Source organism: Podarcis liolepis (assembly GCF_965112155.1).
Source record: "Podarcis liolepis genome assembly, chromosome: 6".
NCBI classification, from domain to species: Eukaryota; Metazoa; Chordata; class Lepidosauria; order Squamata; family Lacertidae; genus Podarcis; species Podarcis liolepis.
In genome coordinates this window covers 89768790-89796216 of record NC_139559.1, presented here as the reverse complement: position 1 = coordinate 89796216, position 27427 = coordinate 89768790, and the positions used below count along the sequence as shown (strand labels likewise).

Sequence of the window (27427 nt, the reverse complement as noted above, 5' to 3'; positions counted from 1 at the left end):
AGAGCGGAACCACAAGGCTGGGTTCGTACAGCACTTGAAACGGAGCCACAGCTCAGCTCAGCATAGCTCAGCAGCAAAACAAACACAGAGGTGCAGAACAGACACAATCTCCGTCCAAGGAGCCGGATTACTTGCACACTCATGCTAAGTCATGGTTTGGCTTAGCAAGACTTATAAACCAGGCCATCCACTAACTGCAAGAGAAGGACTCCTGGCTATACTGGGATTAATTTTGAAGCCTCAAATCCCGATCTAGTCCTAACATGTGGAAGAAGCCCTGATCACTGCATTATTAAATCACATCAAGTTAGAAAAAGAAATTAATATGTTCAGTTGTTTCGTCTAGCAAAAACGATGCTCAGCAAATATGAAAAGAAACAGTTGTTTTCCATAAAACTACTGCTTAGGCAATTCACTCCCTCTAGGCACCCTGACAAATCAGTCTGTCTTTATTGGAAAGGCCATATTTATTTCTATTGCTTAGCCTTTCACCTCTGTAAAATCACCACCCAGAGGGTTTTCTGGCATAGGCCAGCTGCTGTCGAGATCAATGGATTAAAGAACATTATTTCTTTTATTTTCTTTTTTTTAAGAGAGGGCCAAAAAGACTCCTGTTATCATGTGATAATTAGCTGTTAAGTGTTAGTTGGGCAAAGGCAGCAGTGACAACAGATCCCTTTTTGCAGTTTTATACAACATCTGCATAGGAAATTTATAATGGGATTAAACGTTTTAAGTAAATTTCCTTTTCTTCTTCATCAGTTGATTTCAGAGCTTTAATGCAAACTTAACAGGGGAATTAACGTGCTCTGTGTAATTGCTGGGATCCCAAAGAACTACAGAAGTTTTTCCACATGCCTGGTAGGGTGGGGTGTGTGGGGACTTTTAACCTTCATTTTCTAAAAGCCACTTTTGAAACAGGGAGTCCTCTCAAAAGCAGTTTGTGATACAAAGCTGAGGAGGGGAAGTATGGTCGGCAGTTTGAGTGGCAATATTGAAAACTCACTAGGCGTTCCCAAGTGCTTGAATCCTGGCCAATACTCCTATGTTACAAACTTAAGCATCTCTAGTACAGGGTAGCAGTAGGAGATAGAAATTAGCAGAATCTTTGAGATGGTAAACGAAACTGTGCTACCTAAAATGGGAGACCTCATATTAAATGCAGCTCTAATCATGGTTTTCTTGGGCAGGGATACTAGAGTGGCTTGCCGGTTCCTGCTCCAGGTGTTGGAGGAGACTCTTGAGAGTCCCATGGACTGCAAGAAGATCAGACCTCTCCATTCTTAAGGAAATCAGCCCTGAGTGCTCACTGGAAGGACAGATCCTGAAGCTGAGGCTCCAATACTTTGGCCACCTCATGAGAAGAGAAGACTCCCTGGAAAAGACCCTGATGCTGGGAAAGATGGAGGGCACAAGGAGAAGGGGACAACAGAGGACGAGATGGTTGGATAGTGTTCTCGAAGCTACCAGCCTGAGTTTGACCAAACTGCGGGAGGCAGTGGAAGACAGGAGTGCCTGGCGTGCTCTGGTCCAGGGGGTCACGAAGAGTCGGACACGACTAAACAACTAAACAACAACAACAATTATGGCTTGTTGATGTCACACCAAACCACAGTTGAGGTTTTTTTAAACCACGGCTTGTGCGGTGACGGAATTGAGGCAATGTTGAAACACTGGATACAGGTTTGAGCTATTCAAACCTCATGTGAGCAATGTTAGGTTACCTTACCTCATGCTAATTTTGGTTTAGCATGAACTTGATTGCAACAGACAAGAGAGTTTAAAACTATAACCATTCAGATTTCTATCCACAAGGCCTAAAAACGCTGGTCAGCATTTTTACGAATAAGCAACACCCACCCACCCCTTATAACGAAAGAAAAACTCTTTCAATTAATGTACAAGAAGCAATTAAAGTCATAGGAATTTTATTCTTCCAAAAGGTCTCATATACACTGGATTTCATGCATTTTTTGTAATATATGAAACCGCAGTCTGGCTTAGTGTGCTGTTTAGTTTTAAGAAAGTATTATATTTTGTTTATAAGTTACTATAGCTACAGATGGCTTTATATTTCGTGGAGGCTTCAAAGGGTGTAACTCATTAAGCTGGGTTGATTCTGTCTTGTATTATCATGGCTTTTCACTTAATCGGATGAAATTTGCTTTGGAAGCTGTGTGTGAATAGCAAGAATCACTATCACAGTCACCTTCTGAATAAATACAACATTCAGCAGAGAACTGAATTATTCACAATGGTTGAAATCCTGCACACAGTTACAACTGCATCCCTCTCACTCAAATCAGTGGGAGATTTAGCCACATTACTATGTGTGGGACTGTAGCCAATAACTGCAAATACTTCCTGTTTATTTCAGATTCAGTTCTTTCCCCCCACTTTTCTTTCTATCCTTAAACAAATGGTCCATTTAAACCTGACTGGCCTGAAGGTTTCTTCCAACAAGAAGACAGTAAGGCCTTTCTGTTTTGCTTTGTTTGCCCCTTGAGCTCATATGCAATTGCATCTTTCCCCTGTTGGTGGCAAGCAAAAATTAAAAAATATAAAAGGATAATTCCTTGATGCCAAAATCCAGGTCTCAGGCAAGCTCTCCTTGGTGAAAGAACCCCAGCAGAGATTTAAAATCACAAAATATGCATCCAAGTAGTTTGATAGACCTTTAAAATATGCCCTTGTGAGTTCCTTCCAAAACTTCCTTCTTCCCTTAGCATAGTAAAAAGACCACACATTTGGTAAGTTAAAAATGGCTTACTTACAAACTCTTCAAAGGTCAGGTTCATGTGCTGTTCCATACATCAGTCAGAAAGCACAGGCAGTGAAACCTGGCTTTGTTACAGTGGTGAAAGTTCCCAATACAGTGGTGCCCCGCAAGACGAATGCCTCGCAAGACGGAAAACCCGCTAGACGAAAGGGTTTTCCGTTTTGGAGGTGCTTCGCAAAACGAATTTCCTATGGGCTTGCTTCGCAAGACGACAATGCCTTGCGAGTTCCTGCAGGTTTTTTCCCTCCCCCCCTTTTCTAAGCCGCTTAGCCGCTTATCAGCTGATCCGATCAGCAGATAAGCCGCTAAAAGCCGCTAAAAGCACTAATAGCGCTAATCCGCTGATAGGGTTGCTTCGCAAGACGAAAAAACAGCTAGACGAAGAGAATCACAGAACGGATTCTTTTCGTCTTGCGAGGCACCACTGTATTGGTATAGGAACTCAGTAAAGACTTGTGAGAGTCATGCCGTCAGAACTTAGAGCAACAAACTTTGCATGCGAAAAGGTTTTAATTGGTTGTGCCATCTTATCTACATGGCTCTCACGTCTCATTCTTCTGTTCCTACACCAATAATTCAGGAATTTCGCTAAGTCAAGCTTTACTGCTTGTGCGACTTTCTGAAGCACAGGAATCAGACTTTTGGAAATTTTGTCATCTTGGCTGTGCGTCCTGGAAGACCTGTTCCTTGCCTTGTAGGCCTTTTCCCACCTGGCCTGGGAGGGTGTGACCCTGACTGACTCCAGCTACAGGGTCTGTGACACCAGCTACAGTGAGGCTGCTGTACAGACTCACTATTCTCCATCCCAGGGTTCCTGAGGTCAACAGCTGGAGTGCAGCTAGCAGAGGGTACCAATGCTCTCTTAAATCATCCCAAGCTTTTGAATAACTATTGCCAAGCACCTTTTGATGCTGATTTTATACAGATTACAAGTCTGATTTATCTTGCTCTCCTCTTTCTTTCTTTTTGGAGCCGATGTAGAATCAGTGTCTTCCTAACTATGATTAACTGGCTGATAATGGGTTGTGAGATCATGAGATTCCTCTCATTTCCATGGCAAATTCTCCCTTCCAGGAAACACTCCTTTGTTGTCCTGAGACAGATGGATGCCAGCACAGTTATCTCCTGCCTCTAAAAAAGTAAAGTACAGTGGTGCCCCGCAAGACGAATGCCTCGCAAGACGGAAAACTCGCTAGACGAAGAGAATCACAGAACAGATTCTTTTTGTCTTGCGAGGCACCACTGTAAAGGATTCCTGGCCAGTCAAAGGAGACTATAGGGTTGTGGCGCTTACCTGGCTTTCAGGTCAAGGGAGCCGGCGTTTGACCACAGACAGCTTTCAGGGTCATGTGGCCAGCAGGACTAAACCGCTTCTGGCGCAACGGGACACTGTGACGGAAGCCAGAGCGCACGGAAATGCCATTTACCTTCCCGCCACAGCAGTACCTATTTATCTACTTGCACTGCCTTTTGAACTGCTAGGTTGGCAGAAGCTGGGACAGAGCAACGGGAGCTCACCCCATTGCGGGGATTCAAACCACTGACCTTCCGATTGGCAAGCCCAAGAGGCTCAGTGGTTTAGACACAGCACCACCCACATCCCTACTGCCATCTTGCAACCCTCCCAGGTAAGAGCGTGGATCCACTTTCACCTTGATGCTCAGCGGAGGCGAGTCGATTACAACCCATCACGCTATCTGACCTTATCTATACTTTAGAGGTACGTGTGCACCACTTTAACATAGCTAATTATATTTCTCACTTAACCAGGATTCTAAATCTGCTACATACGAGGAACCAGGTTAGACTTACCGTATTTTTCGCCCTATAGGACGCACTTTTTCCCCTCCAAAAATGAAGGGGAAATGTGTGTGCGTCCTATGGGGCGAATGCAGGCTTTCGCTGAAGCCTGGAGAGCGAGAGGGGTTGGTGCGCACCAACCTCTCTCGCTCTCCAGGCTTCAGGAAGCTCTGCGCAACCCTCGGGAGACCGGCTCAGAGGGTTGCGCAGAGCTGCCTGCAGTCCCTGGCTCAGCGCAGCTCTGCGCGGCCACCGGGAGCCGGGCACGAAGTCCCGCCCCGCTCCCGATGGCCGCGCAGAGCTGCCTGCAGTCCCCGGCTCAGCGCAGCTCTCCCCATAGCCAGCCCCACAAGCTCGGGGGACAGCAGGGAGGCAGAGCGCACCTTCCCGCTGTTCCCCAACCTGGTTCTTCCAGCCCCGCACCTGGGGGGGAAATATTTTTTTTTCTTTATTTCCCCCCCCAAAAAAACTAGGTGCGTCCTATGGGCCGGAGCGTCCTATGGGGCGCAAAATGCGGTAACTGTGTTTAGTGCTGGTGCTGACATCTGGCCACAGTTAAGGTGGGAGGGCAGGATATGCAAACATGTAGCCCATACTTGTCTTCCAGATGCAGGGCGGGGACAGCAAATCCTCATCAACCTGGCTGCCCATCTGTGCTGCATTTTCATTTACTCCAGAGAAGCTCAATTCCCCCCCTTCCCTTCTGAGAAACCCAAACATTTGAGATCCTCCAGATCCACCATTTATTGTATTGCAGAGCTGGCTGTGATGTTTAAAGGAGCGTTTCCTACAGGAAGACTGGTGTATGTGGGAAGAGGGGGATGTTAGGAGGCCTAGCTCACCAACAGAAGCCTTTAAGTAATTATAGCTTAGAAGAGTTGGCTTGGGAACCTGTGCAATCCTAAGAGCACAAGGCAGCAATGGTGTGTGGAATAATTCTGTCATGCTTGTACCTCCTTTTTGGAACCTCGGCACTGGCCACAATTATCGTCTGGAGAGGACTTCCTGCTGCTCAGAAGAGGACATCACATTTGCAAGTTATACGAGGATTTGCTTAATATGCACATCAACAACATATCTTCTGCTTCCTTGGGGTGGTGACAGGCCACACTTACACTTCCACCCCCAGCCCAAAGAAGCTACAAGGCACAGAATCAAAATTCCCAGCCTAGGGCTTCATTTCCTTAAATTTAATCCTCTGTTTTCCTTGCCAGACATGCGAGTGTCGTGACAGCTTTGATCCCAACCACTGTGGGGGTTTTAGCCCCTTTCTGCAAAGAAAGCAGCCAACTGTGGGCTGGCTACTACTCTTTAGAGCCAGGCCATCTTGACTTTAGCTGTGCAAAGGTTCAAAAATCAGAAGAAACCAATCCTACATGCTAGAGCAGGCATAGGCAACCTCGGCCCTCCAGATGTTTTGGGACTACAACTCCCATGATCCCTGGCTAACAGGACTAGTGGTCAGGGATGATGGGAATTGTAGTCCCGAAACACCTGGCAGGCCGAGGTTGCCTATGCCCGTGCTAGAGCATCTCATCAAGATGGTCACAGCATTTCCAAAATGAGGGGTTAAATGTCCTCACATTACAGTGGTGCCCCACAGGACGAATGCCTCGCAAGATGAAAAACTCGCTAGACGAAAGGGTTTTTCGGTTTTTGCGTTGCTTCGCTAGACGAATTTCCCTATGGGCTTGCTTTGCAAGACGAAAATGTCTTGCGAGTTTGTTCGCTTTTTTCTTAAAGCCGCTTGAAGAGGCGCAGTTGCGACAGACCGTGCTTCGCAAGACGAAAAACATTGCAAGACGAAAAGACTAGCGGAACGAATTAATTTCGTCTTGCGAGGCACCACTGTACTGTTATAAAAATTCTAAGGGCTCAAAAATAAAACAAAATGTTTGTAAGTGTACAAGGTAAGAACACATACGTAAGTATATAAACCCACACATCTGAAATAGTACAGGAGAGTAATCCTGAAGCCATCTTGACTCTTGATGACCCCAAGTATTTCCTCAGCAGAAGGAAATACCTTGGAGAAACCTTTCCCAGTAATTTTCACCTACAAATCCTGCCTTAAAGGGCATATTTCGTGTATGAATAGGGTATGCCTGTGACCTGGATTCAAGAACTAAGGTATGTATCATCTCAAAGGAATGGACATACTGGCCAGGTAAGATCTTCCTTGCTTTCACTGGATCCTGCCTCCACTCAATTTTCTCTTACCAATAATGGACTTAGGGGGACACTGAATCCCCAAAACCAACAGTTATAAAGAGCCAATTTTAGCATAAGGCCCCAAACCATGGTGGGAGAGAAGAAAGAGGACTTCATCCAAAATTATAAGGATTGTGTGTGATCAAATGTTACTGCAGGAACCCTGTTAACACAGCTTTTGTATTAAAAAATGCATCATGCATGAAGGAAATTGACTGCATCTTTTCTACAGGAAAATCACCTTAATTGTCCACGTTCCGGGCGCTGGTTCTTTTATGTTCACTACTGTTGCAGAATTTTCAATATTCAGCAACTCATTCAAGCCAGATCCTTTCTTTACGGGCTTACCTGCAACACAGGCAAAGAAGGAATAAGCATTTTATTTTTAAGTCATCTCAGCAATGCTCAGACTTAACTCCTTGCCACCGCCCCCCATCCACATGCCTTGAAAACCTGGTACTTAATAGCGTGATATTCTTGTCAATGATCAGTGCAGAGATATTCAGTACACCACAAGCCAAACCAATCTGGCTATTTTGGCTTTGCCCCAGTTTTCTAAACATTCTGGCAAAACCTGGAATCGCACAAAAGCTGATTCTGTCAACTCTTATAGGTTTCACATTGAACCATCTTGCTTTAGACTAAATTCCTACAAATCGGTGAATCTCCCAAAAATGACAGGCAGGAAGAGAAAATTGCATAAAACAGGCATGAAATTCTGGGTTGGGGACCTTGTTCAAACTTACCCTGTATCATCAAAGGAACTCTTTCTAAAGTAAATATACAGTCTTCCTGTAATCCGTCGTTCTTCCTTCCCCTTTCTCTTCTCCTGGCTTGCAACTGGGGTTAATAGCTGGCCTAGACCTTTCTCTCTTTCTTCCCTTTCTATCTTCCTGATTTCTCAGCCTTTCTTGCGTTCGGGCAGCCTTCCTCCTTTGTTCCCTAGCTCCTCTGTACCTCTTTACCCTGTCTATATCTCCTTTGTAATGGACTTCCTCATGCTTTCAGATGTCAAGGAAATAAACAACTATCCAACTTTTCAACCGCAATCGCCTCACACGCACTTTCACTCAAAATGCTTACTTTTTGCATGTGTAGCAGTTAACAGTTGCCTACCCACAAAGGAACACATCCCCTTGTATTGGCCTAAGTCTGAGTTTTTGAAGTGAACAAGGGTTGAGAGACCTCTCTACCCAAGCCACAATGCCAATGATATGGCTGCTTCCCACATGGTTAATGGAACATGTAGTTTGACCATGAAATATATAATAAGGACAGGGGTTGGGGACTCTGCTATTGCTGCCTCATTTCAATCCACACTAGAGTTAGTAAATCTTGTACTCTCTGTCTGAAGAGGGGCTTTTAATAGACTTGCAGCAGTTTCCTATTTTATTGAGGATCTTTATTATTTACAAAAATCTACATTGGTCAAATACAAATCAAAGAACACAGTCCTTTCCTTTTCCAGCTACCCGGCCAGAGATTAATGCTGACTCATGCTCATTTACACACTGACACTTTACACTGACCCTTGTTGGTCACATGTCCTTTATAAAGGCTCCTGTTGCTGGGTAGATTTTTCTGTTGCCTACCAACCTGTTCAAGACCAATTCTCAACTTCTTTCTAGAATATTCCAACACATTTGTGCTCTGGCCCCATGCATTGCTTCCTAAGAGTTTGTCACCTAGAGTGTCTCAATGTAAAGGCCAGAACTGTACAGTGGCTGTGCGTGCCCCAAACACTTTAAAGACCTACCTACTCTACAAATGTGAATTGTTTTCTTGGCACTTATTCCCCGGGATAATCCTGGGAATTGCAGTTTGTTAAAGTGTGGAGAATACAGACCCACCACTGCTCTTCCTTTGAGAAAGGGGGACATTAATAACTCACCTAAAGGATCGTGGACTTCAATAACTGGAGAAGGACCACTCAGGGACACTGTAACCTCTTTCAGACTAGGATCAAAAGGGATTTGCCAAGCATTTACAGATGAAGTCAGGTGGTCTGTCGATAAGAGATGGACTTTGGAAGCTTGCACGGCTTCTTCGACCCATTTCAACACCTGCAAGAGAAGATAATGCTAGGAACAGCTTCCATATTATATTCCACTGGACTTGCTTTGCAGACCAGTAACACTATGAAATATCAACAACCTCAGATACGCAGATGACACAACCTTGATGGCAGAAAGTGAGGAGGAATTAAAGAACCTTTTAATGAGGGTGAAAGAGGAGAGCACAAAATATGGTCTGAAGCTCAACATCAAAAAAACGGAAAAAACCAAAGATCATGGCCACTGGGCCCATCACCTCCTGGCAAATAGAAGGGGAAGAAATGGAGGCAGTGAGAGATTTTACTTTTTTGGGCTCCATGATCACTGCAGATGGAGACAGCAGTCACGAAATAAAAAGATGCCTGCTTCTTGGGAGAAAAGCAATGACAAACCTAGACAGCATCTTAAAAAGCAGAGACATCACCTTGCCGACAAAGGTCCGTATAGTTAAAGCTGTGGTTTTCCCAGTAGTGATGTATGGAAGTGAGAGCTGGACCATCAAGAAGGCTGGTCGCCGAAGAATTGATGCTTTTGAATTATGGTGCTGGAGGAGACTCTTGAGAGTCCCATGGACTGCAAGAAGATCAAACCTATTCATTCTTAAGGAAATCAGCCCTGAGTGCTCACTGGAGGGACAGATCGTGCAGCTGAGGCTCCAATACTTTGGCCACCTCATGAGAAGAGAAAACTCCCTGGAAAAGACCCCAAGGAGAAGGGGACGACAGAGGACAAGATGGTTGGACAGTGTTCTTGAAGCTACCAGCATGAGTTTGACCAAACTGCGGGAGGAAATGGAAGACAGGAGTGCCTGGCGTGCTCTGGTCCAGGGGGTCACAAAGATTCGGACACGACTAAACAACAACAAACACTATGAAGCCATAATACAGCTCCTTTGTAGTCATCCAACAGGCAGCAGCCCTCAACACACTGATAGGCTTATAGGCTCAAAGCAATTACAAGTACCACCCATATCCTATTCAAAGCCACTTACCGTATTTTTCGCCCTATAGGACGCACTTTCCCCCCTCCAAAAATGAAGGGGAAATCTGTGTGCATCCTATGGGGCGAATGCAGGCTTTCGCTGAAGCTTGGAGAGCGAGAATGCAGCGTGCTCCGTGCTTTGGGGGGGGGGAATAAAAAAAAATTCTTTATTCCCCCCCCCTCAAAAAAACTAGGTGCGTCCTATGGGCTGGTGCGTCCTATAGGGCGAAAAATACGGTAACTTCCTTACAGCCAAACGCAGGGCCACTTGGTCGTGCAGACCACTTCCACCCAGATGGAGGAATTTCTGGGGCTGGCAGGCAGTGAAAGTGGCAAGCACTAGAACCCCCCCCCCCAAAAAAAATTGTCTCTCAAAAGTCAGCTTGGAGGGGAATCTGGGAAAAATAACCAAGCATGAAGGACAGAGGGGATCAGGGTCTCGCCCCTCTATACCACCTCCTTCACCCGCCATGATTTGTTCCAGGAATTGTCAAACTCAGGTTGGGGGTGCTGAAGAACTTCCTACAGAAGTAGGAGCAGAAATGTTCACTTATTCATACTCTGTGCAGAATGGAAATTAATCCAGCAAATACTATTGGTATTCTGCCCACATTTGCCTTTTTGCCATCCACCCTTGGCCCTTGGCAGCTTCCCCCATGAACAAATGCAGTGCTTGGTTCCTCTCCTCAGACTGATTTATTCATTGTACGTTGCCATTTGTACAACTAAATTTCCCCAGCAAGTGCTCAGAACCCATCTTCCTAACCCCAATTCACTTTGACAGGTTATTATTATTAATTATTATTATTATTATTATCATTATCATTATCATTATCATTATCATTATCATTATCATTATCATTATCATTATCATTATCATTATTATTATTTTATTATTTATACCCTGCCCATCTGCCCCTGGGTTTCCCCAGCCACTCTGGGCAGCTCCCAACAGAACATTAAAAACACAATACAGTGGTACCTCGGGTTAAGTACTTAATTCGTTCCGGAGGTCCGTACTTAACCTGAAACTGTTCTTAACCTGAAGCACCACTTTAGCTAATGGGGCCTCCTGCTGCCACCACGCCGCCGAAGCATGATTTCTGTTCTCATCCTGAAGCAAAATTCTTAACCCGAGGTACTATTTCTGGGTTAGCGGAGTCTGTAACCTGAAGCGTATGTAACCTGAAGCATATGTAACCCAAGGTACCACTGTAAAACATTGAACATTAAAAACTTCCCTATACCACCAGTGCAATGCAATCCTATGTAGCCATACTCAGAAGCATGTCCTACACTATGGTCAATGGCGCCTACTCCCAGGTAAGTGTGCATAGGATAGAAGACTTAAGGTCTCAAAAGCCAATACACTCTGGAATATTCCAAGCTCTACCTTGAGTCGACCTTGGACAGTTAGCGCTCAAAACATTTGTCCAAACCAGGGGTCAGCAAACTTTTTCAGCAGGGGGCCACTCCACTGTCCCTCAGATATTGTGGGGGGCCCGGACTATTTAAAAAATAATAATGAACGAATTCCTATGCCCCACAAATAACCCAGAGATGCATTTTAAATAAAAGCACACATTCTACTCATATAAAAACACGCTGATTCCCGGACCGTCCACGGGCCAGATTTAGAAGGCTATTGGGCCAGATCCAGCCCCTGGCCCTTAGTTTGCCTACCCATGGTCCAAACTGTCTGGTTCTGTCCCTCCAACGTATCAGATTCCTCTGAGTTTCACCTTGGGACTTCCCAGGCTTTGCCCAAACCAGCCTTGGTGCTTCCTGTACTGGATCCAAGCCTTGGCGCAGCTCAGGAGGCCAGCATTTTTACAGTCCAGTTCATGGTTTTAGATTTTCCCTGCAGCTGCCAATGCACTCATTGCTAAAAAGTCTGTGCAAAAGTTGGCAGGTCCCAGCGCACAGAGCTTTGTACAAACTGTTTTTTCAGTTTGGGTTCACATCCCCTGGGTTCGCAATGCAAAGCTTGAAGGATAAAAAGCTCCACCAAGCTCCCTGGATGTGAAGTCAAAAAAAACCACGCTAGCCCCAAACCTTTAAAAATAGACTGGAATTCAAGTTCATAAACTTTGGCATGTTACATGCGGCTTTAGGTTTCTTTGTTTTTTTGGACAGGTCTTAGCACATGTATTAGAAAGCAAAGAGAAGAGAAGCCCTTCCTCACATTGCTTTAGATGAATTTGATGTTATTAGTTGCTGCCACGGGTGAAGGTGGTGTTGAAATGAATACAGCGGTACCTCGGGTTACAGACGCTTCAGGTTACAGACGCTGCTAACCCAAAAATAGTACCTCAGGTTAAGAACTTTACCTCAGGATGAGAACAGAAATTGTGCGGTGGCAGCGGGAGGCCCCATTAGCTAAAGGTTTAGAACAGTTTCAGATTAAGAACGGACTTCTGGAACAAATTAAGTTATTAATCCGAGGTACTACTGTAAAACAGAACAGGCTCTAGGTTTGAGAAGGCCCTGGGGAAAGTGCCTTCTCTGGGGGGAGTTCCCAACCCCCTCAGTTGGAAAAGTAGTTAATGGTGAGTTCCCGACCCCCTCAGTTGGAAAATAATGACACACGACAGAATTATTAAGGTTAATGGGCTAAAAAAGGCCACAACTTTATTGGTTACAGGTGATGAGCGGTATTGGCTTAGGCATTGGACCTAACCAACTATATCTGACTTCAGCCCATCTGCTTGAAGTCCGGGAATGGTTAACCACCGTTAGAGGAAGACCTGATGATGCACATCAACTAGGAACTCTCCGGGGATCACTGATAGGGGGTGTGACTTAGGCCCTAACCTCCCTAGGCTTCGGACAGGGCCACGCCCCCCGGAATCCTTTAACGGACTACCCTTCAATATTTGGGGCACGTGATGGCGCTACCTCCCCTCTTTCCATCTACAGAACTATTCTAATGCCTAACCGCCAATACCCAGAAAGTTGTGACAATTTGCTACGAGGTAGGCGAAAACCAAGTGGCTGGTGCCAATTTGCCAAGTGGAAAAATCCCTACCAGGCCCCTCAACGGCGACCAACCGAGGTCCATAGCATGGTCCAAGAAGGAAAACCTTCTTGGGGCGGGAGGGTGGGAAAACAGGAGCAGCTGGTGGGCGGACAAAGAGGGAGAACCCCGGCTGCGTCCTGCCTTTATGGGGCAGGCCACACCCCCGGACCAACCCAATTGGCTGGCTAGGGGGTGACGCAGCCGGGAATCCCCCAATCACACGGGGTTAGCCTCCCACCCCTCCGTGCACATAGAGGGGCTGTGACGCCCGCAACCCCACCTCCTCCTTAAGGCAGAAGTGGCCTTATCCTACTGGAGGGAATGGGGCAGGGGAGCATAATGACTGCAAAAGTCTAACCGTGCATGACACACTTCTCTTGCAAACACCCAAAGTATTTTCCATGACAGTCAAACAGGCTGCAAGGAGGCAGATGATGAGGTTAACATCAAGTTGGAGAAGGGAACTTTAATTAGAAATCATTGAGAAGTCCTGAAAATTGAAGTGGTCTGCGGCGAATTATTTCTAGACTTAAACAAACATGCGATACTGAAGTATGGAATCTAAAATGTACTTGACATATGTTTTGAGTTTAAGAGTCTGTGACAAATTTTGCTCATTTCTCCCGCCCCCATACTAAATGGACTACATTTACATTCAACTTGCAGAGTTAAAAAGGACAGGGGAGAAAGAGGGATTTATTATACGACTTAGACGAGGGAGCAAATTTCATCCAACAAAGCTGTCTTTCCATGCAATAAATGGTGAATTAATTAGCACCGGTGTCAATTAAGGAAAACGTCACAGTTTTCAACATGGCTGAAGAGCGTAATTTCAAAGGAAAAAAAAGGAGAAGTTTTAAGCTTCCTGGCTGGAATACAGGGATGTGTTATATGAGGGGCTACTGTCGGAGACAGTCCACCCAAAATTTCCACTGGGAAAGGCAACATTACTGATGGAGACTGGTAGGTAAGAGCATATTATGCCAGTCTCTCTTCAGCGCTGGCTTTCAGCCCATTTCCAGACCTGATTCCAAGTGCTCATACAGTGGTGCCCCGCAAGACGAATGCCTCGCAAGACGGAAAACTCGCTAGACGAAAGAGTTTTCCGTTTTGGAGGTGCTTCGCAAAACGAATTTCCTATGGGCTTGCTTCGCAAGACGACAATGTCTTGCGAGTTCCTACTGGTTTTTTCCTCCCCCCCCCTTTTTCTAAGCTGCTAAGCCGCTTATCAGCAGATCCGATCAGCAGATAAGCCGCTAAAAGCCGCTAATATTGCTAATAGTGCTAATCAGCTAATCCGTCAATGGGCTTGCTTCGCAAGACGAAAACACCACTAGACGAAGAGAATCACAGAACGGATTCTTTTCGTCTTGCGAGGCACCACTGTATTAACATTTCAAGTTTGAAACAGCTGTGGGATGTGTGTACATTATTGCTATTATTACTTGCCATTCATTTGAATCTGAAGGCGCTTTGCATGCCTCCTTCTGGCAACTCCTGCAGGCAAGCTGCTTTCCTTCAGACCACATCAGTGAGGCCGAGAATACGCTTGGCATATTCTAAGAAAGGCCTCTCATGATAAGGACATCCGCCTCTCTTGGCGTAGAATATCAGGCCTGCTGGATAAATGCTCCTAATGTTCCAGTGTGCACTATCGGACCCAATGAATGGATGCAATATTATTATCATTCAGTCTATCATGGTCACGATGATGAGGTCAACCAAATACAGTGGTGCCCCGCAAGACGAATGCCTCGCAAGACGGAAAACTCGCTAGACGAAAGAGTTTTCCGTTTTGGAGGTGCTTCGCAAAACGAATTTCCTATGGGCTTGCTTCACAAGACGACAATGTCTTGTGAGTTCCTGCTGGTTTTTTTTCCTTCCCCCTCTTTTTCTAAGCCGCTAAGCCACTTATCACCTCCTGGCAAATAGATGGGGAAGAAATGGAGGCAGTGAGAGATTTTACTTTCTTGGGCTCCATGATCAGTGCCGATGGTGACAGCAGTCACGAAATTAAAAGACGCCTGCTCCTTGGGAGAAAGGCGATGGCAAACCTAGACAACATCTTAAAAAGCAGAGACATCACCTTGCCAACAAAGGTCCGTATAGTAAAAGCCATGGTTTTCCCAGTAGTGATGTATGGAAGTGAGAGCTGGACCATAAAGAAGGCTGATCGCCGAAGAATTGATGCTTTTGAATTATGGTGCTGGAGGAGACTCTTGAGAGTCCCATGGACTGCAAGAAGATCAAACCTCTCCATTCTGAAGGAAATCAGGCCTGAGCGCTCCCTGGAAGGACAGATCGTGAAGCTGAGGCTCCAATACTTTGGCCACCTCATGAGAAGAGAAGACTCCCTGGAAAAGACCCTGATGTTGGGAAAGATGGAGGGCACAAGGAGAAGGGGACGACAGAGAATGAGATGGTTGGATGGTGTTCTTGAAGCTACTAGCATGAGTTTGATCAAACTGCGGGAGGCAGTGGAGGACAGAAGTGCCTGGCGTGCTCTGGTCCATGGGGTCACGAAGAGTCGGACACGACTAAACGACTAAACAACAACAAGCCGCTTATCAGCTGATCCGATCAGCAGATAAGCCGCTAAAAGCGCAAATCCGCTAATCCTTCAATGGGCTTGCTTCGCAAGACGAAAAAACCGCTAGAGGAAGAGAATCACAGAACGGATTCTTTTCGTCTTGCGAGGCACCACTGTAACGGAATCTTTGGAAAGCTTACCAGACTGGCCTCCAGTACCCTGAACTGAGGCCCAGAACCTTGTTTTGCAGTTAAAAAGTAATAAAGCACCAGGCACACACTATTTGCCCCCAGAACTGTTGAAATCTAACATCGACTGGTGGGCCTCCCTGCTGGGAGTAATATTCTCATTTATGGATTCATCCGGGTTATTCCCTAAAGTTTGGGCCACAGTGGTAGTCATCCCTATATTCAAAAAGGGCCTTACATCCAATCTTTGTTAGTTATCAACCAGTTTGCTATCTGTAATTAGCAAAGCATCTCTAAAATAAATAAATAAATAAATAAATAAATAAATAAATAATTTTTATTTATACCCTGCCCTCCCCAGCCAAGGCCAGGCTCAGGGCGGCTAACAAGCAATAATAAAAACAAGTTGAATGAAGACAACTTAAAAACAAGATTAAAATACAACATTAAAATATTGAAACATTAAAATATTAAAATGCAGCCTCATCACAGGAGGAGAAAGGAAAAAGAAAAAAAGAAAGAGGGGGAGGGAATCAAATTAGCTCCAAGCCAAAGGCCAGGTGGAACAACTCTGTCTTACAGGCCCTGCGGAAAGAAATCAGATCCTGCAGGGCCCTGGTCTCATGAGGCAGAGCGTTCCACCAGGCTGGAGCCAGTGTTGAAAAGGCCCTGGCTCTGGTTGAAGCCAATCTAACTTCCTTAGGGCCCGGGACCACTAGGGTGTTGCAACTTATGGACCTTGAGGCTCTCCATGTGGCATGCCGGGAGAGGCGGTCCCGTAGGTACGAGGGTCCTAGGTCCTATATTTAAAATAAGGTAAAATAAAATAACCTATAGGTCCTAGGTCCTATATTTAAAATAAGCTAGTTGACTGGATAACCAATGGAGCTATTATTGATGAAGAGCAAACATGATTCAGACATGGTAGATCTACCACAGACCATTGCTTTGTACTAGCTCATTTTATAGATAAGTATGTCAAGAAACCGAGTGGCATGCTATATTTATTTATTTATTTATTTATTTATCTGAAACATTTCCATGCTGCTCTTCAATTCAAAAACCCCCAGGGCGGTTCTCACAATAGCTATAACACAACAGAAAGTAAAGTTGTATTTATAACAGTGCCAAATAAATAAAAACAAGCGGCAACCAATTAGAAAATCCCCTAGCAGACTGAAAACCAGATGGGTAACTTGCTAGAAGGCCTGGGAAAATAGGGTAATTGCTTGGTGCTAAAAAAAAAAAAAAAAAAAAAAAATCTACATGCAGGGCACCCAAACTGAACAGGCTTTCTGTCCATTTGCACATTTTCTTATCTCAGAAAATGGATCCCTAAGAAGGGACTCTGATGAAGATCGTAATGTTTAAGGCAAGATTTCCCTTGCTAGATCATGGGGAAGATCTATCGACAGCATCAGTTCAAGCCAAAGGTTAGAAGCTTACGTAATGTTGATATCAAAAGGCGTTAACCAGCTGTAAACATGATAAAAATGCGTATGAATCAACTAAAAACCACTTTATATTGTGCGCTGAGAGGTTCTCTTAAAAAAAAAGAAACAGCGAAAATTCAGAACACATTTGAGAATTTTAATTTCAAAAATAAACACTCCAACTTGGCTTGACACATTTTATTATCAAGTCAAAGCCAGCTGTGTTAGCATGTAGTCTACTCAGGACACCAGTTTATAAAGGCAAAGGGCAAATTAGCAAGTTTGCAGTCCTGCCTAGAGACAAACAATGCAGAGGCAAAAGAAGAAATCTGGCAGGAAAATGTCATTTACATTTTCCAAAGGCTCATTCAAGTTTGTGCCTGTGGCAATGTGTGTTACAAATACATACTCATCATAACCTTCTATTTAATGTTGACAATCTGCTCTCTCAATTTGCTCTTTGGCCAACTGTGCTGAAACCGGATTTTATCCTCAGTTGGCGGACGAGAACGTTAACTTCCTTGTTCAGGTCCTCTGACCAAGCTCCACTCCATTGGCTGTCCATGATTGGGCATTTTAAACTTCAGTCTTGGCGGGCTATGCTGCCCTGCAATGGAGCCAGCTGGGAAATTTACAATGGTCAACTTCCCAAATTAAACACCCATTAAATTCTCACATGGGATTCTGATCTATTGTTTAATTTTCAGATGTTCCTCCCAAAGATTACCTGAAGGGCAGCTGTCTCTCAGCTCCATCTGGTACACAGGCTGAGACTCTACCTGCCCACAGACTGTCTTGCCGGAGTGGTGCATGCTCTGGTTATCTCCCGCTTGGACTACTGCAAAGTGCTCTACGTGGGGCTACCTTTGAAGGTGACCCAGAAACTACAATTAATCCAGAATGTGGCAGAAAGACTGGTGATTGGGCGTGGTTGCCAAGACCATAGAACACCGGTCCTGAAAGACCTACACTGGCTCCCAGTACATTTCCGAGCACAATTCAAAGTGTTGGCACTAACCTTTAAAGCCCTAAATGGCCTTGGTCCAGTATACCTGAAGGAGCGTCTCCACCCCCATCGTTCTGCCCAGACACTTAGGTACAGGACCAGGTGCGCAACCTGGGAGTCATTTTGGACCCACAGCTGTCAATGGAGGCGCAAGTTAATTCTGTCTGCAGGGCAGCTGTCTACCAGCTCCATCTGGTACGCAGGCTGAGACCCTACCTGCCCACAGACTGTCTCACTGGAGTGGTGTGTGCTCTGGTTATCTCCTGCTTAGACTACTGTAATGCGCTCCACGTGGGGCTACCTTTGAGCACAATTCAAAGTGTTGGTGCTGACTTTTAAAGCCCTAAATGGCCTCAACCCAGTATACCTGAAGAAGCGTCTCCACCCCCATTGTTCAGCCCGGACACTGAGATCCAGCTCCGAGTGTCTTCTGGCGGTTCCCTCTCTGCAAGAAGTGAGGTTACAGGGAACCAGGCAGAGGGCCTTCTTGGTAGTGGCCCCCGCTCTTTGGAACGCCCTCCCATCTGACCTCAAAAAAAAATAAACAACTATCTGATTTTCAGAAGACATCTGAAGGCAACCCTGTTTAAGGAAGTTTTTAATGTTTGACGTTTTGCCCTGCAATTTTTGGGGGATATGTTGGAATTTGAAACTAGCCCTAAAGTCCATTATTCTACGCACTGGATCATGGTGACCAAAAGGAAATAACTGGACCTGTGCTAATATATAAGAACATGACTAGCACAGAGGAAAAACTGCTCTGTTTTAACAAGTAACATGCTTGCATTCTCAAGTTCATGAACAAAATATTTGCGTAGCCTTCAGCAAAGGTGTGAAATTTCATCAGTTCCACGGAAACATGCATGCTATGTGCAATTTTTTACATCTGTGAATAGCTGAGAGAATGTACAGTGCCCCCGGCCCCATCCCTTGACAACGGCAAGGAGTCCTCTGTACCCTAGGGTTACAAGTGCTACAGAACCTCATTTAGAATTAGTATCATTTAAAACTATCTGTATCTGCATGGTGCTTATCCAAAACGGTTCAGAATTTCAGGTGCAAGGGCCTGGGTTCAGTTAGTATTGATGGGATTGCTTGCTTTAACCAAAATAAAACAAAGTGGCTTTTAGCCAGAACAAATGCTAACTTCAGAAAGCAAGCAAGAAATGTTTAGGTGGAATTTTCAAATCTCCTTTCCCTGGTGGAACAATCTTTACCCTTTGACAAGCTAAAGGAAGTAGACTAGAATAATTAGGCCTTTATTACTTTACAGGCCAGAGCTTGGCAGCCTTAATGTGACGACAAAAATGACTGCAATGTTAATGTATTTGCAATAATCGGCGCAGGACAGTCTTGACACAACACCATAAAATATGGCTGGAATCCAGGGGTGTGTGCATGTTCCCACCCCTAGCCAGGTGTTTCTTTCAAAAGGCACTTTTTACACATTCCCAACTCCAGAAACGTCCAAGCTGTTCTTTAGTTCCTTCAAATCGGAAAAGGGTTTGGGAATTACACACAAGAGCTTTCTCGAGGGGGGAAAAACTACCATGCCCCTTTCATGCAAGTCTTCTGTCTTATTCCTAAAATGCTTTTTGGATTCAGGGAGATTTACAGAACGGTTTAAAGAGTTCTAGGGAGGAGCGCATTCTGAAAAGGAAACTCTGGGGGAATATCCAGGTGCATAAATTTCATGCACACACTCCTCTGGATTTCAGCCTGCGTCTCTGTGTTATTTATCACACCAAACTAGTGCTTGAAAACCTGTAGGGAACCAATAATACACCAGATAAGCATTACTCAGGGCTTGTTCGCACTTCTGCTTGCCCAGTGCCTAGAAAACACCTTCGCTGCTCCTTTCCCAGGGAAAACCCACTCTTTAGTGCTAAATCAAAGCAAGCATCAATCTGGAGAAAACCCAAGTTGCCATTTGCTCCAATTGAGCACTAAAGAGCAGTTTTTCATAGGGAGAAGCAGCGGGGGGAGAGAAAGTGTGGACGAGCCCTTATTTGGTGTATCTGAAGATTGAAGTCAGTGTAAAAGAACCACTGGTGCTCTTTTCTTTCTTTCTTTCTTTCTTTCTTTGCTCTTACTATGGTTTCTGTTCAATCACATTAAAAGCTAAAAAACAACCCTGTTTCACCAACAAATGATAGGACCAAAAAAATGCTTCCCCCATTTTTCAAAAAGTCATTTTTACTTATTTTATGTTGCCCTCACCCACCGTTCTCCTCACAAAGAAATGTGATTGATTGCGACTGCATTTACTGATGATGCCATTCTGTTAAATGCAGCCTCATAATGTCATCCCATTAACTACATGACTTTATTGGACTGGATCATCAAATAATGTTGCAAAGGGAAACAACTGAGCTGAAGAGATTATGAAAAAGGGGGGATATTTGCACAATCCATGTTACTACCTTGCAACTATTGCTAGTGTCCAAGCAGAATTGGAAAATGATTAACAGTAAACACAGCTAACTTACATATTACAGTGGTGCCTTGGTTCTCAAACTTAATCTGTTCCGGGAGTCTGTTTGACTCCCGAAACCGTTCAAAAACCAAAGTGTGGCTTCCGGTTGGCTTCCAGACCTTCCTGCACTCAAACGGAAGCTGCGTCAGACATTCAGTTTCCAAAAAACATTCAAAAACCAGAGCACTTACTTGGGAGCCAATTAGTTGTTCCTAAGGGGTGCATCTAACTAAGTTCTACTCAGAGTGAAACCATTAAAACTAGTGGACCTAAGTAATCATGTAACATTATATACAACCCTAATACAGTAGTGCCCCGCAAGACGAATGCCTTGCAAGACGGAAAACTCGCTAGACGAAAGAGTTTTCCGTTTTGGAGGTGCTTCGCAAAACGAATTTCCTATGGGCTTGCTTCGCAAGACGACAATGTCTTGCGAGTTCCTGCGGGGTTTTTTTTCCTTTCCCCCCTTTTTCTAAGCCGCTAAGCCGCTTATCAGCTGATCCGATCAGCAGATTAGATGCTAAAAGCCGCTAATAGCGCTAATAGCGCTAATCCGCTAATCCGTCAATGGGCTTGCTTCGCAAGACGAAAAAACCGCTAGACGAAGAGAATCACAGAACGGATTCTTTTCGTCTTGCGAGGCACCACTGTACTTTGCCAGGACTTGAAGGTTGAACAGCAGCCATGCTGCCAACATTATATATGACATAGTGTCGGATATGACATAACAAAGGATGCACCATTGTTAATTTTGCATTCCAATTCTGAACAGAATCAGACTGAATAAAAACCTATTCAAGAATACTTCCGAGTTTAAAGCTGCTTGAATAATCCAAACTCCGCTACCAGAAGGTCAAGTACACAGCGCTGTCTCTCCTCACTGACAACTCCTGGTTAATGGCTCTAGCCAAGTTTGTCAAATAATAATAATAATAATTTTTATTATTTATATTCTGCCCATCTGGCTGAGTCTCCCCAGCCACTCTGGGCGGCTCCCAACAGAATATTAAAAACACGATAAAACATCAAACATTAAAAGCCTCCCTAAACAGGGCTGCCTTCAGGTGTCTTCTAGTAGTCAGGTAGTTGTTTATTTCCTTGACATCTGATGGGAGGGTTTTCCACGGGGCGGGCACCATTACCGAGAAGGCCCTCTGCCTCTGTGCATGACTAAAGAGTACAGATGATTTTTTGTCATGGAAACTATTAGCTGGAAATGCTTCCTGAAGGTGTGCTAACAAATACAGGCCTCCCCAGGTAGAGATGATGTTGTAAGAGAACAATAGACATGGGGCCAGTCTCGTTTGGAGCTGGGATGGGAAGAGACACACAGAACCACAGACTTATAGAACTGCAGAGTTGGAAGGGACCCTGAGGATCATAGAATCAGAGAGTTGGAATAGACCACAAGGGCCATCAAGTCCAACCCCCTGCCAAGCAGGAAACATCTAGTCCAACCCCCCGGAATGAAGGAATATGCAGATATCCCATGTGGTGATTGAACCTACAACTTTAGCGTTATCAGCACAACGCTCCAACCAAGCTAACAATGATGCGTGGGCTTGACTTGCTCTCTGTGCTGTTCCCAAAGCTATCCGGCACCCGAGAAATGTGCTGTGTAATTGTAAATAAGTTATTCAAACTCCTAAGCACATGTCAATGCATGCTACAGATGGCAGCTAGTGTCACCAACCCCCATCATGCCAAACTACCAATCCCAGGGTGCCTTGGGAAGAGGAAATGACTATTAAATCAGTTTAAGTGTGTAGAATGGGCATGCCCTCTGAGAATCCTAAAATCACTCCTAAATAGCATCGTGAATTCCATCTATTGTATACAGAGTGAATTCATCTGCTCATTGAGACAGTTTCCCCTCTTGCTGCGGTAATGTCATATAAAGATGGGTTGCGTTGACCATTTTATGCTGGGACATCATGAGGTTACTGTTAAGTTGTGGGTGAACGTACCAGACGACACAGCGATTCTTCAAACAGCTCTTGTTTATTCACAGGCCAGAACAGAACTGAACTGAAGGGTTCAGCCAACCTGCTTATATAGAGCTCAACTACAACGCAACAGTAACAACTTTCTGTAACTATCCAATCACTGAGAGTCGCTTTCAATTCCTTATTTGCATATGCGGACCTGAGTGAAAACTATCTACAGTATCCCCCTGCTGGCCCAGGGTGAGAACTTCAGTACATAACACCTACAATTTGGTTTTTGTGGTTAGCTGGCACTAGACCTCCAGATCCATGATTTGCTGAACCCCTCAAAGCACCCAGTGTGTTTGAACACAATTGTGACTTGATTAACGAGAGGGTAATGGCTTCACTGTGTGAGAAAAACATTTATTAGAATCTATTTTTAGAAGTATATTAAAGTCAATGTTCTGCAGAATAGGAAAGCTCTATAAGTCCCTACCTACCACATACAGATACGCTTCCTCTTGAAGGCCAAGTCATGTAAATTCCCCGTTTCAATTTATTTAACAAAAACTTGCTGTAACAGGCACAATGCTTCCAAGTACAACATATCCAGATCTACAACTAGAAAAACAAATAGCAATCCAAAAGCTCATGATCAAGATGTCCGAAAAGTTCACATGCGTGGGACAATAAAGCAGTCAAACTCTGACTGCATAAACCAAAATTCCATTTTAAAAAACCCACAATATTCATATTTTTTTCTGAGTCATACCGCAAGGCAGCTGATGGAGTACTGTGTATATTGGGAAGTCCAAGAGAATGTTTACGACTAGGGCAGATGATTTAGATTACCAAAATTAACAACATGTGACTTTTTTGATTCAGCAAATTCAGTCATGAGAGCTTGCGAAATAGCTATTGTCCACAGCGACAACGTGGAACCTGAAAGTCCCCCAAAATGTTCCAAGTTTACAGTCCCTTCGTAACACCTTTGTCATGCTTTTCTTAGGAATGGCTTTGATACAGGAAACCCAAAATGAAACTGTGTCTTCCGCTCAAGTGGTGGAACGGTGCCCAATTGTGAATGCAATTGCTCAGAGTAAGCAAACCAGCAGAGCTAATTCAGAAATCCCCAAACGGTGTTTCAGGCATGTTGCTGTGCCAGGAAAGAACTGCTAGAGTTCCACGAGAAGCTGGTTAGCTAAATGTGAACCAGAAACACCCCTTCCACATTGGAGGCTGACCACTGCATCTATGCATGTAGACTTTTCTGAACTGAGCAACCATCAGGGACTGCCTCTTTCCATATGAACCTACCCAGACCCTGAGATCATCTTCTGAGGCCCTCCTTCTCAAGAGGTCCAGAAGGTGGCAACACGAGAACGGGGCCTTCTCTGCAGTGGCTCCCTGTCTGTGGAATGCACTCCCCAAGAAAGTTCGCCTGGCGCCTTCATTATACACCTTTAGGCACCAGGCAAAAATGTTCCTTTTTCACCAGGCCTTTGGTTGATCTAATTTACATCCTATGCCCTTTTAAAATGTGGCTCTGGGGGGGGGGTTATTGGATTGTTTGATTACCGTGGTACCTCTGGTTAAGTACTTAATTCGTTCCGGAGGTCCGTTCTTGACCTGAAACTGTTCTTAACCTGAAGCACCACTGTAGTGGTATGGAGTTACTCGTGCGTAAGCTGACCCCGTTTGGGCGCTTGGTTGCCTGGTTAAACCCTTCGGACTGCACAGCCCATCTCCGCGTGGCTGCCTCAGTCACTGGCAGAATCTGTCTGTGGGTGTTTCTTGAACCTTTGCCAGCATAAGAGCTGTTTGACACCCAATCGTCTCCGCCTCTCATTGCGCGGGAGTCTCCTGCGCAGGGTGGGCGTGGGTAGCGGAGTACCTGGGCTCTCTTCACTGACTTCCAGGGAAGAATCCCGGAGCCCTTCCACCGCCTCTCCCCATTGCTCTCCTGGATCCTTGGTGTTACGCTGATTACCTTCCCTTTCCACCAAGCTGAGTCTCCCCCTAGTGCTAGGACCTTCACCTGCAGAATCGGAGAGCCTCTCCTTCTCCCGTGGCTCTGTTGTCAGTTCCCTGACAACCACTTTAGCTATTGGGGCCTCCTGCTGCGGCTGCGCCACTGGAGCCCGATTTCTGTTCTTATCCTGAAGCAAAGCTCTTAACCTGAATCACTATTTCTGGGTTAGCAGAGTGTGTAACCTGAAACGTCTGTAACCCGAGGTACCACTGTATATGTATATATTGCAGTTTATATGTTGATCTTTTGTGTGAACAGCCCTGAGGCCTCCAGGTATAGGGCGGTATATAAATCCAATAAGTAAATAAATGGCATTTTCAGTGTATAAGGAAGCTAAGAATCAAAGTACATTCGGACCTTGGTTCTCGAACGGAATGCATTCCGGGAGTCCAGTCAACTCCTGGAACCATTCGAAAACCAAGGCACAGCTTCTGATTGGCTGCAGGAGTGTCCTGCAGCCAATCGGAAGCTGCGCCAGATGTTCAGCTTCCGAAAATCGTTTGAAAACCAGAACACTCACTTCTGGGTTTCAATTGTACGGGAGCCGGTTTGTTCGGGAGCCAAGGAATTTGAGATCCAAGGTACGACTGAGAGGATTAAACCCCTTCTCTGTCCATGCTACAGCTCCAGTTACCCACACCACCGGAGCTACTATTTGCTAGGTTTCGATTAAAGTCACTGGAGAGTTATTCATGCAGCATTTACTTTGGCCTCAAGCAATACTTTATAGCTGGGCATTGTGCAAGATCGGTATTTTTGAAGAACAGTATGTCTCTGTTCTATTGGGCTTCGCAGAGCTAACAAACTCTCTTTGAACAGAAACTAAATAAAGGGACACTTCTTAAGCAACCGTTTGTGACATGGGACGCTAGTTCAGATGCCATGCTTGCCCATGGCTGGAAGGAAGCGGTATCTAAAAATCTATCCAGATTTCTGTAGTGAGCCGGGGGGGCCACTAGGGGCGCATTGGAAGATGGCCGACAATAACATCTCTCCGACCCACATGAGGTAATTAAAAGGCTGTGATGGGAGTATGCAGCCTCCCTGCCTCCCCAAGGAAATGGGGGGGACTGCCCTTGCCAGCTGTGCCCATATACCACCCCCGAACTAGAGGGGGTGGGGGCACTAGGCAGAAAGCCCTTGTGTGGACTTGGCTCTCCTGGACGCTGTCTCTGATTCGCGCCACTAGCTGCAGCAACTTCAAAAGAAACAATTAGAAAGAAGCAAATGCACATATTTCAAGGAAGAATGGGGAGTAAAGACTGCTAATTGAAGGGATCTCTGAGAAAGAAGACGGGTCGGATAAACAGGAATATATCATGAGAAGACACATCAAGGCTCGGTATGTTGGCAACGGGACTGGATGGGGGGGGAACTTTCATTTCTTTCTTCTATGTGATTAACCAATGATCCCACCCACCCACCTAAGATGGATGATTTAAGACTGTGTGGAGATAATTTCTAACCAAAAGCATGTTTTAAGGAGATCGTTGAAAGTACAAGAGCTTTGGGATGACGCAGTAAAAAATAGCGTCGCCATTTTGGCAAGTTCTGTCGAAAGACTTATGTCTGGGAGGAGGAATGCATTTGTTTTCATACAGCGGGCGAACGTCCTCAGAGGACTAAAGAAGGCGACAGATTTATGAAGATTAATGATGGAAAGAGTGCTTTTATTTATGGAAGTGATGATACATGGAAACCATCTCGATATGGTTATTGGATGAACGGAAAAATTCACACAGGATTACAATTTGTGTTTACCTGCTTAAAGAGATTATCAGAAGAGATCACAAAGAAAAAAGAAAAATATATGAAAATAACAAGATGAGATGTGGAAACAGCAAGGCAGGACTGGATAGAATTGTGAACATTATTTGGACAGATTTGTGGACATTAACGCAGCAGCAAGAAGATGATTGGAATCCCCTTCGGAACTTGAAATATAGCTACCCCCAACAAAAATTTAAAATTCGGCTTTGTAATTCGGAATTTATGTGATGTGATTTGATTTGATTTGATTTGATTTGATTGGTCAGTTAATAAAAATTATTTTTTTAAAAAAAGATTTCTGCAGTGAGCCAGTAAATATAGAGTGTTGTGAGCTGAGCCAAGAAGACCTGAGTTCAAATCTCTGCTCACTAATGAAACTGACTGGATGGCCTTGAGCAAATCTCTACATCTAACTTACCTCATAGTGTTGTTGTAAAGATAAAATGGAATAGCTCCATCTATGTTATCCCAAACTCACTGAAGGAAGGACAGGATACAAATGTAATGAAAACATGAATAGAAATATTGAGTTTCTTCTCCAACAATTTTCATCTTTAGGGTCAGCTTCATCGATGAAACATTTAGCAGGAAATGTTCAGTTCAAAACTAAGGCCGCTAGATAAAAGCTCACATTCTATCAATACCCATATAGGACTGCCATGAAAATTAAACTCCACTCATTCCTACCTCATTAACTTGCTTTTTGTCCAAGTGAAAAACCTGGCCAGAACTTGTTGATGCAATTTCTTCATAGACCTTGTAACCAATATGTCCTCTATCATCACAGTCTCCTGTTAGAACAAACACAACCTATATGGTTTGGGGGGGGGGAGAAACAAGGATATTTAAATAGCCCTCGTACACAAAAGAATGGAAAAAGGAAAGCATCAGAAATCCATTAGCGAAGGAAATATACATTATGTCATTAAAGGGATACACTTTATTTAATATTTTCAGTCTTAAGTAATTAGCGTAATAACTTTCAGAAGAACAACACCATATTGGCAAGCAGGAATGATAGGCCACATTATTTCATAACATTCATTAGTGCCTCGGGTAATTACAAGTTTATATTAGTCGTAGCATAACTTTTTAAAAAAAATAGCTGCTGAACGTGCCAGATTCCAGTTAAATAGAGAGGTAGAAACTTGGAAGCTGTTACTTATTTGCTTTTTTCTCTCCTACCCGACTGCAGACATCAGTTTTGCAGGCCTTCCAGT

The 27427-nt window shown here is 44.6% G+C and overlaps 1 protein-coding gene across 1 annotated transcript in view; it reads right to left on the bottom strand.

Annotated features, from left to right (window-relative positions):
• The window catches only part of HMCN1 (hemicentin 1), a 330831-nt gene that overhangs the window by 245385 nt on the left and 58019 nt on the right, over positions 1-27427 (bottom strand). Inside the window, exons 4-6 of the mRNA XM_083506699.1 lie at positions 26895-27017; positions 8682-8853; positions 7032-7138 (exon numbers count right to left, since the gene is read on the bottom strand). Coding sequence (XP_083362825.1) covers positions 7032-7138; positions 8682-8853; positions 26895-27017 — 402 coding nt within the window. The remainder of the gene's footprint in view (positions 1-7031; positions 7139-8681; positions 8854-26894; positions 27018-27427) is intronic.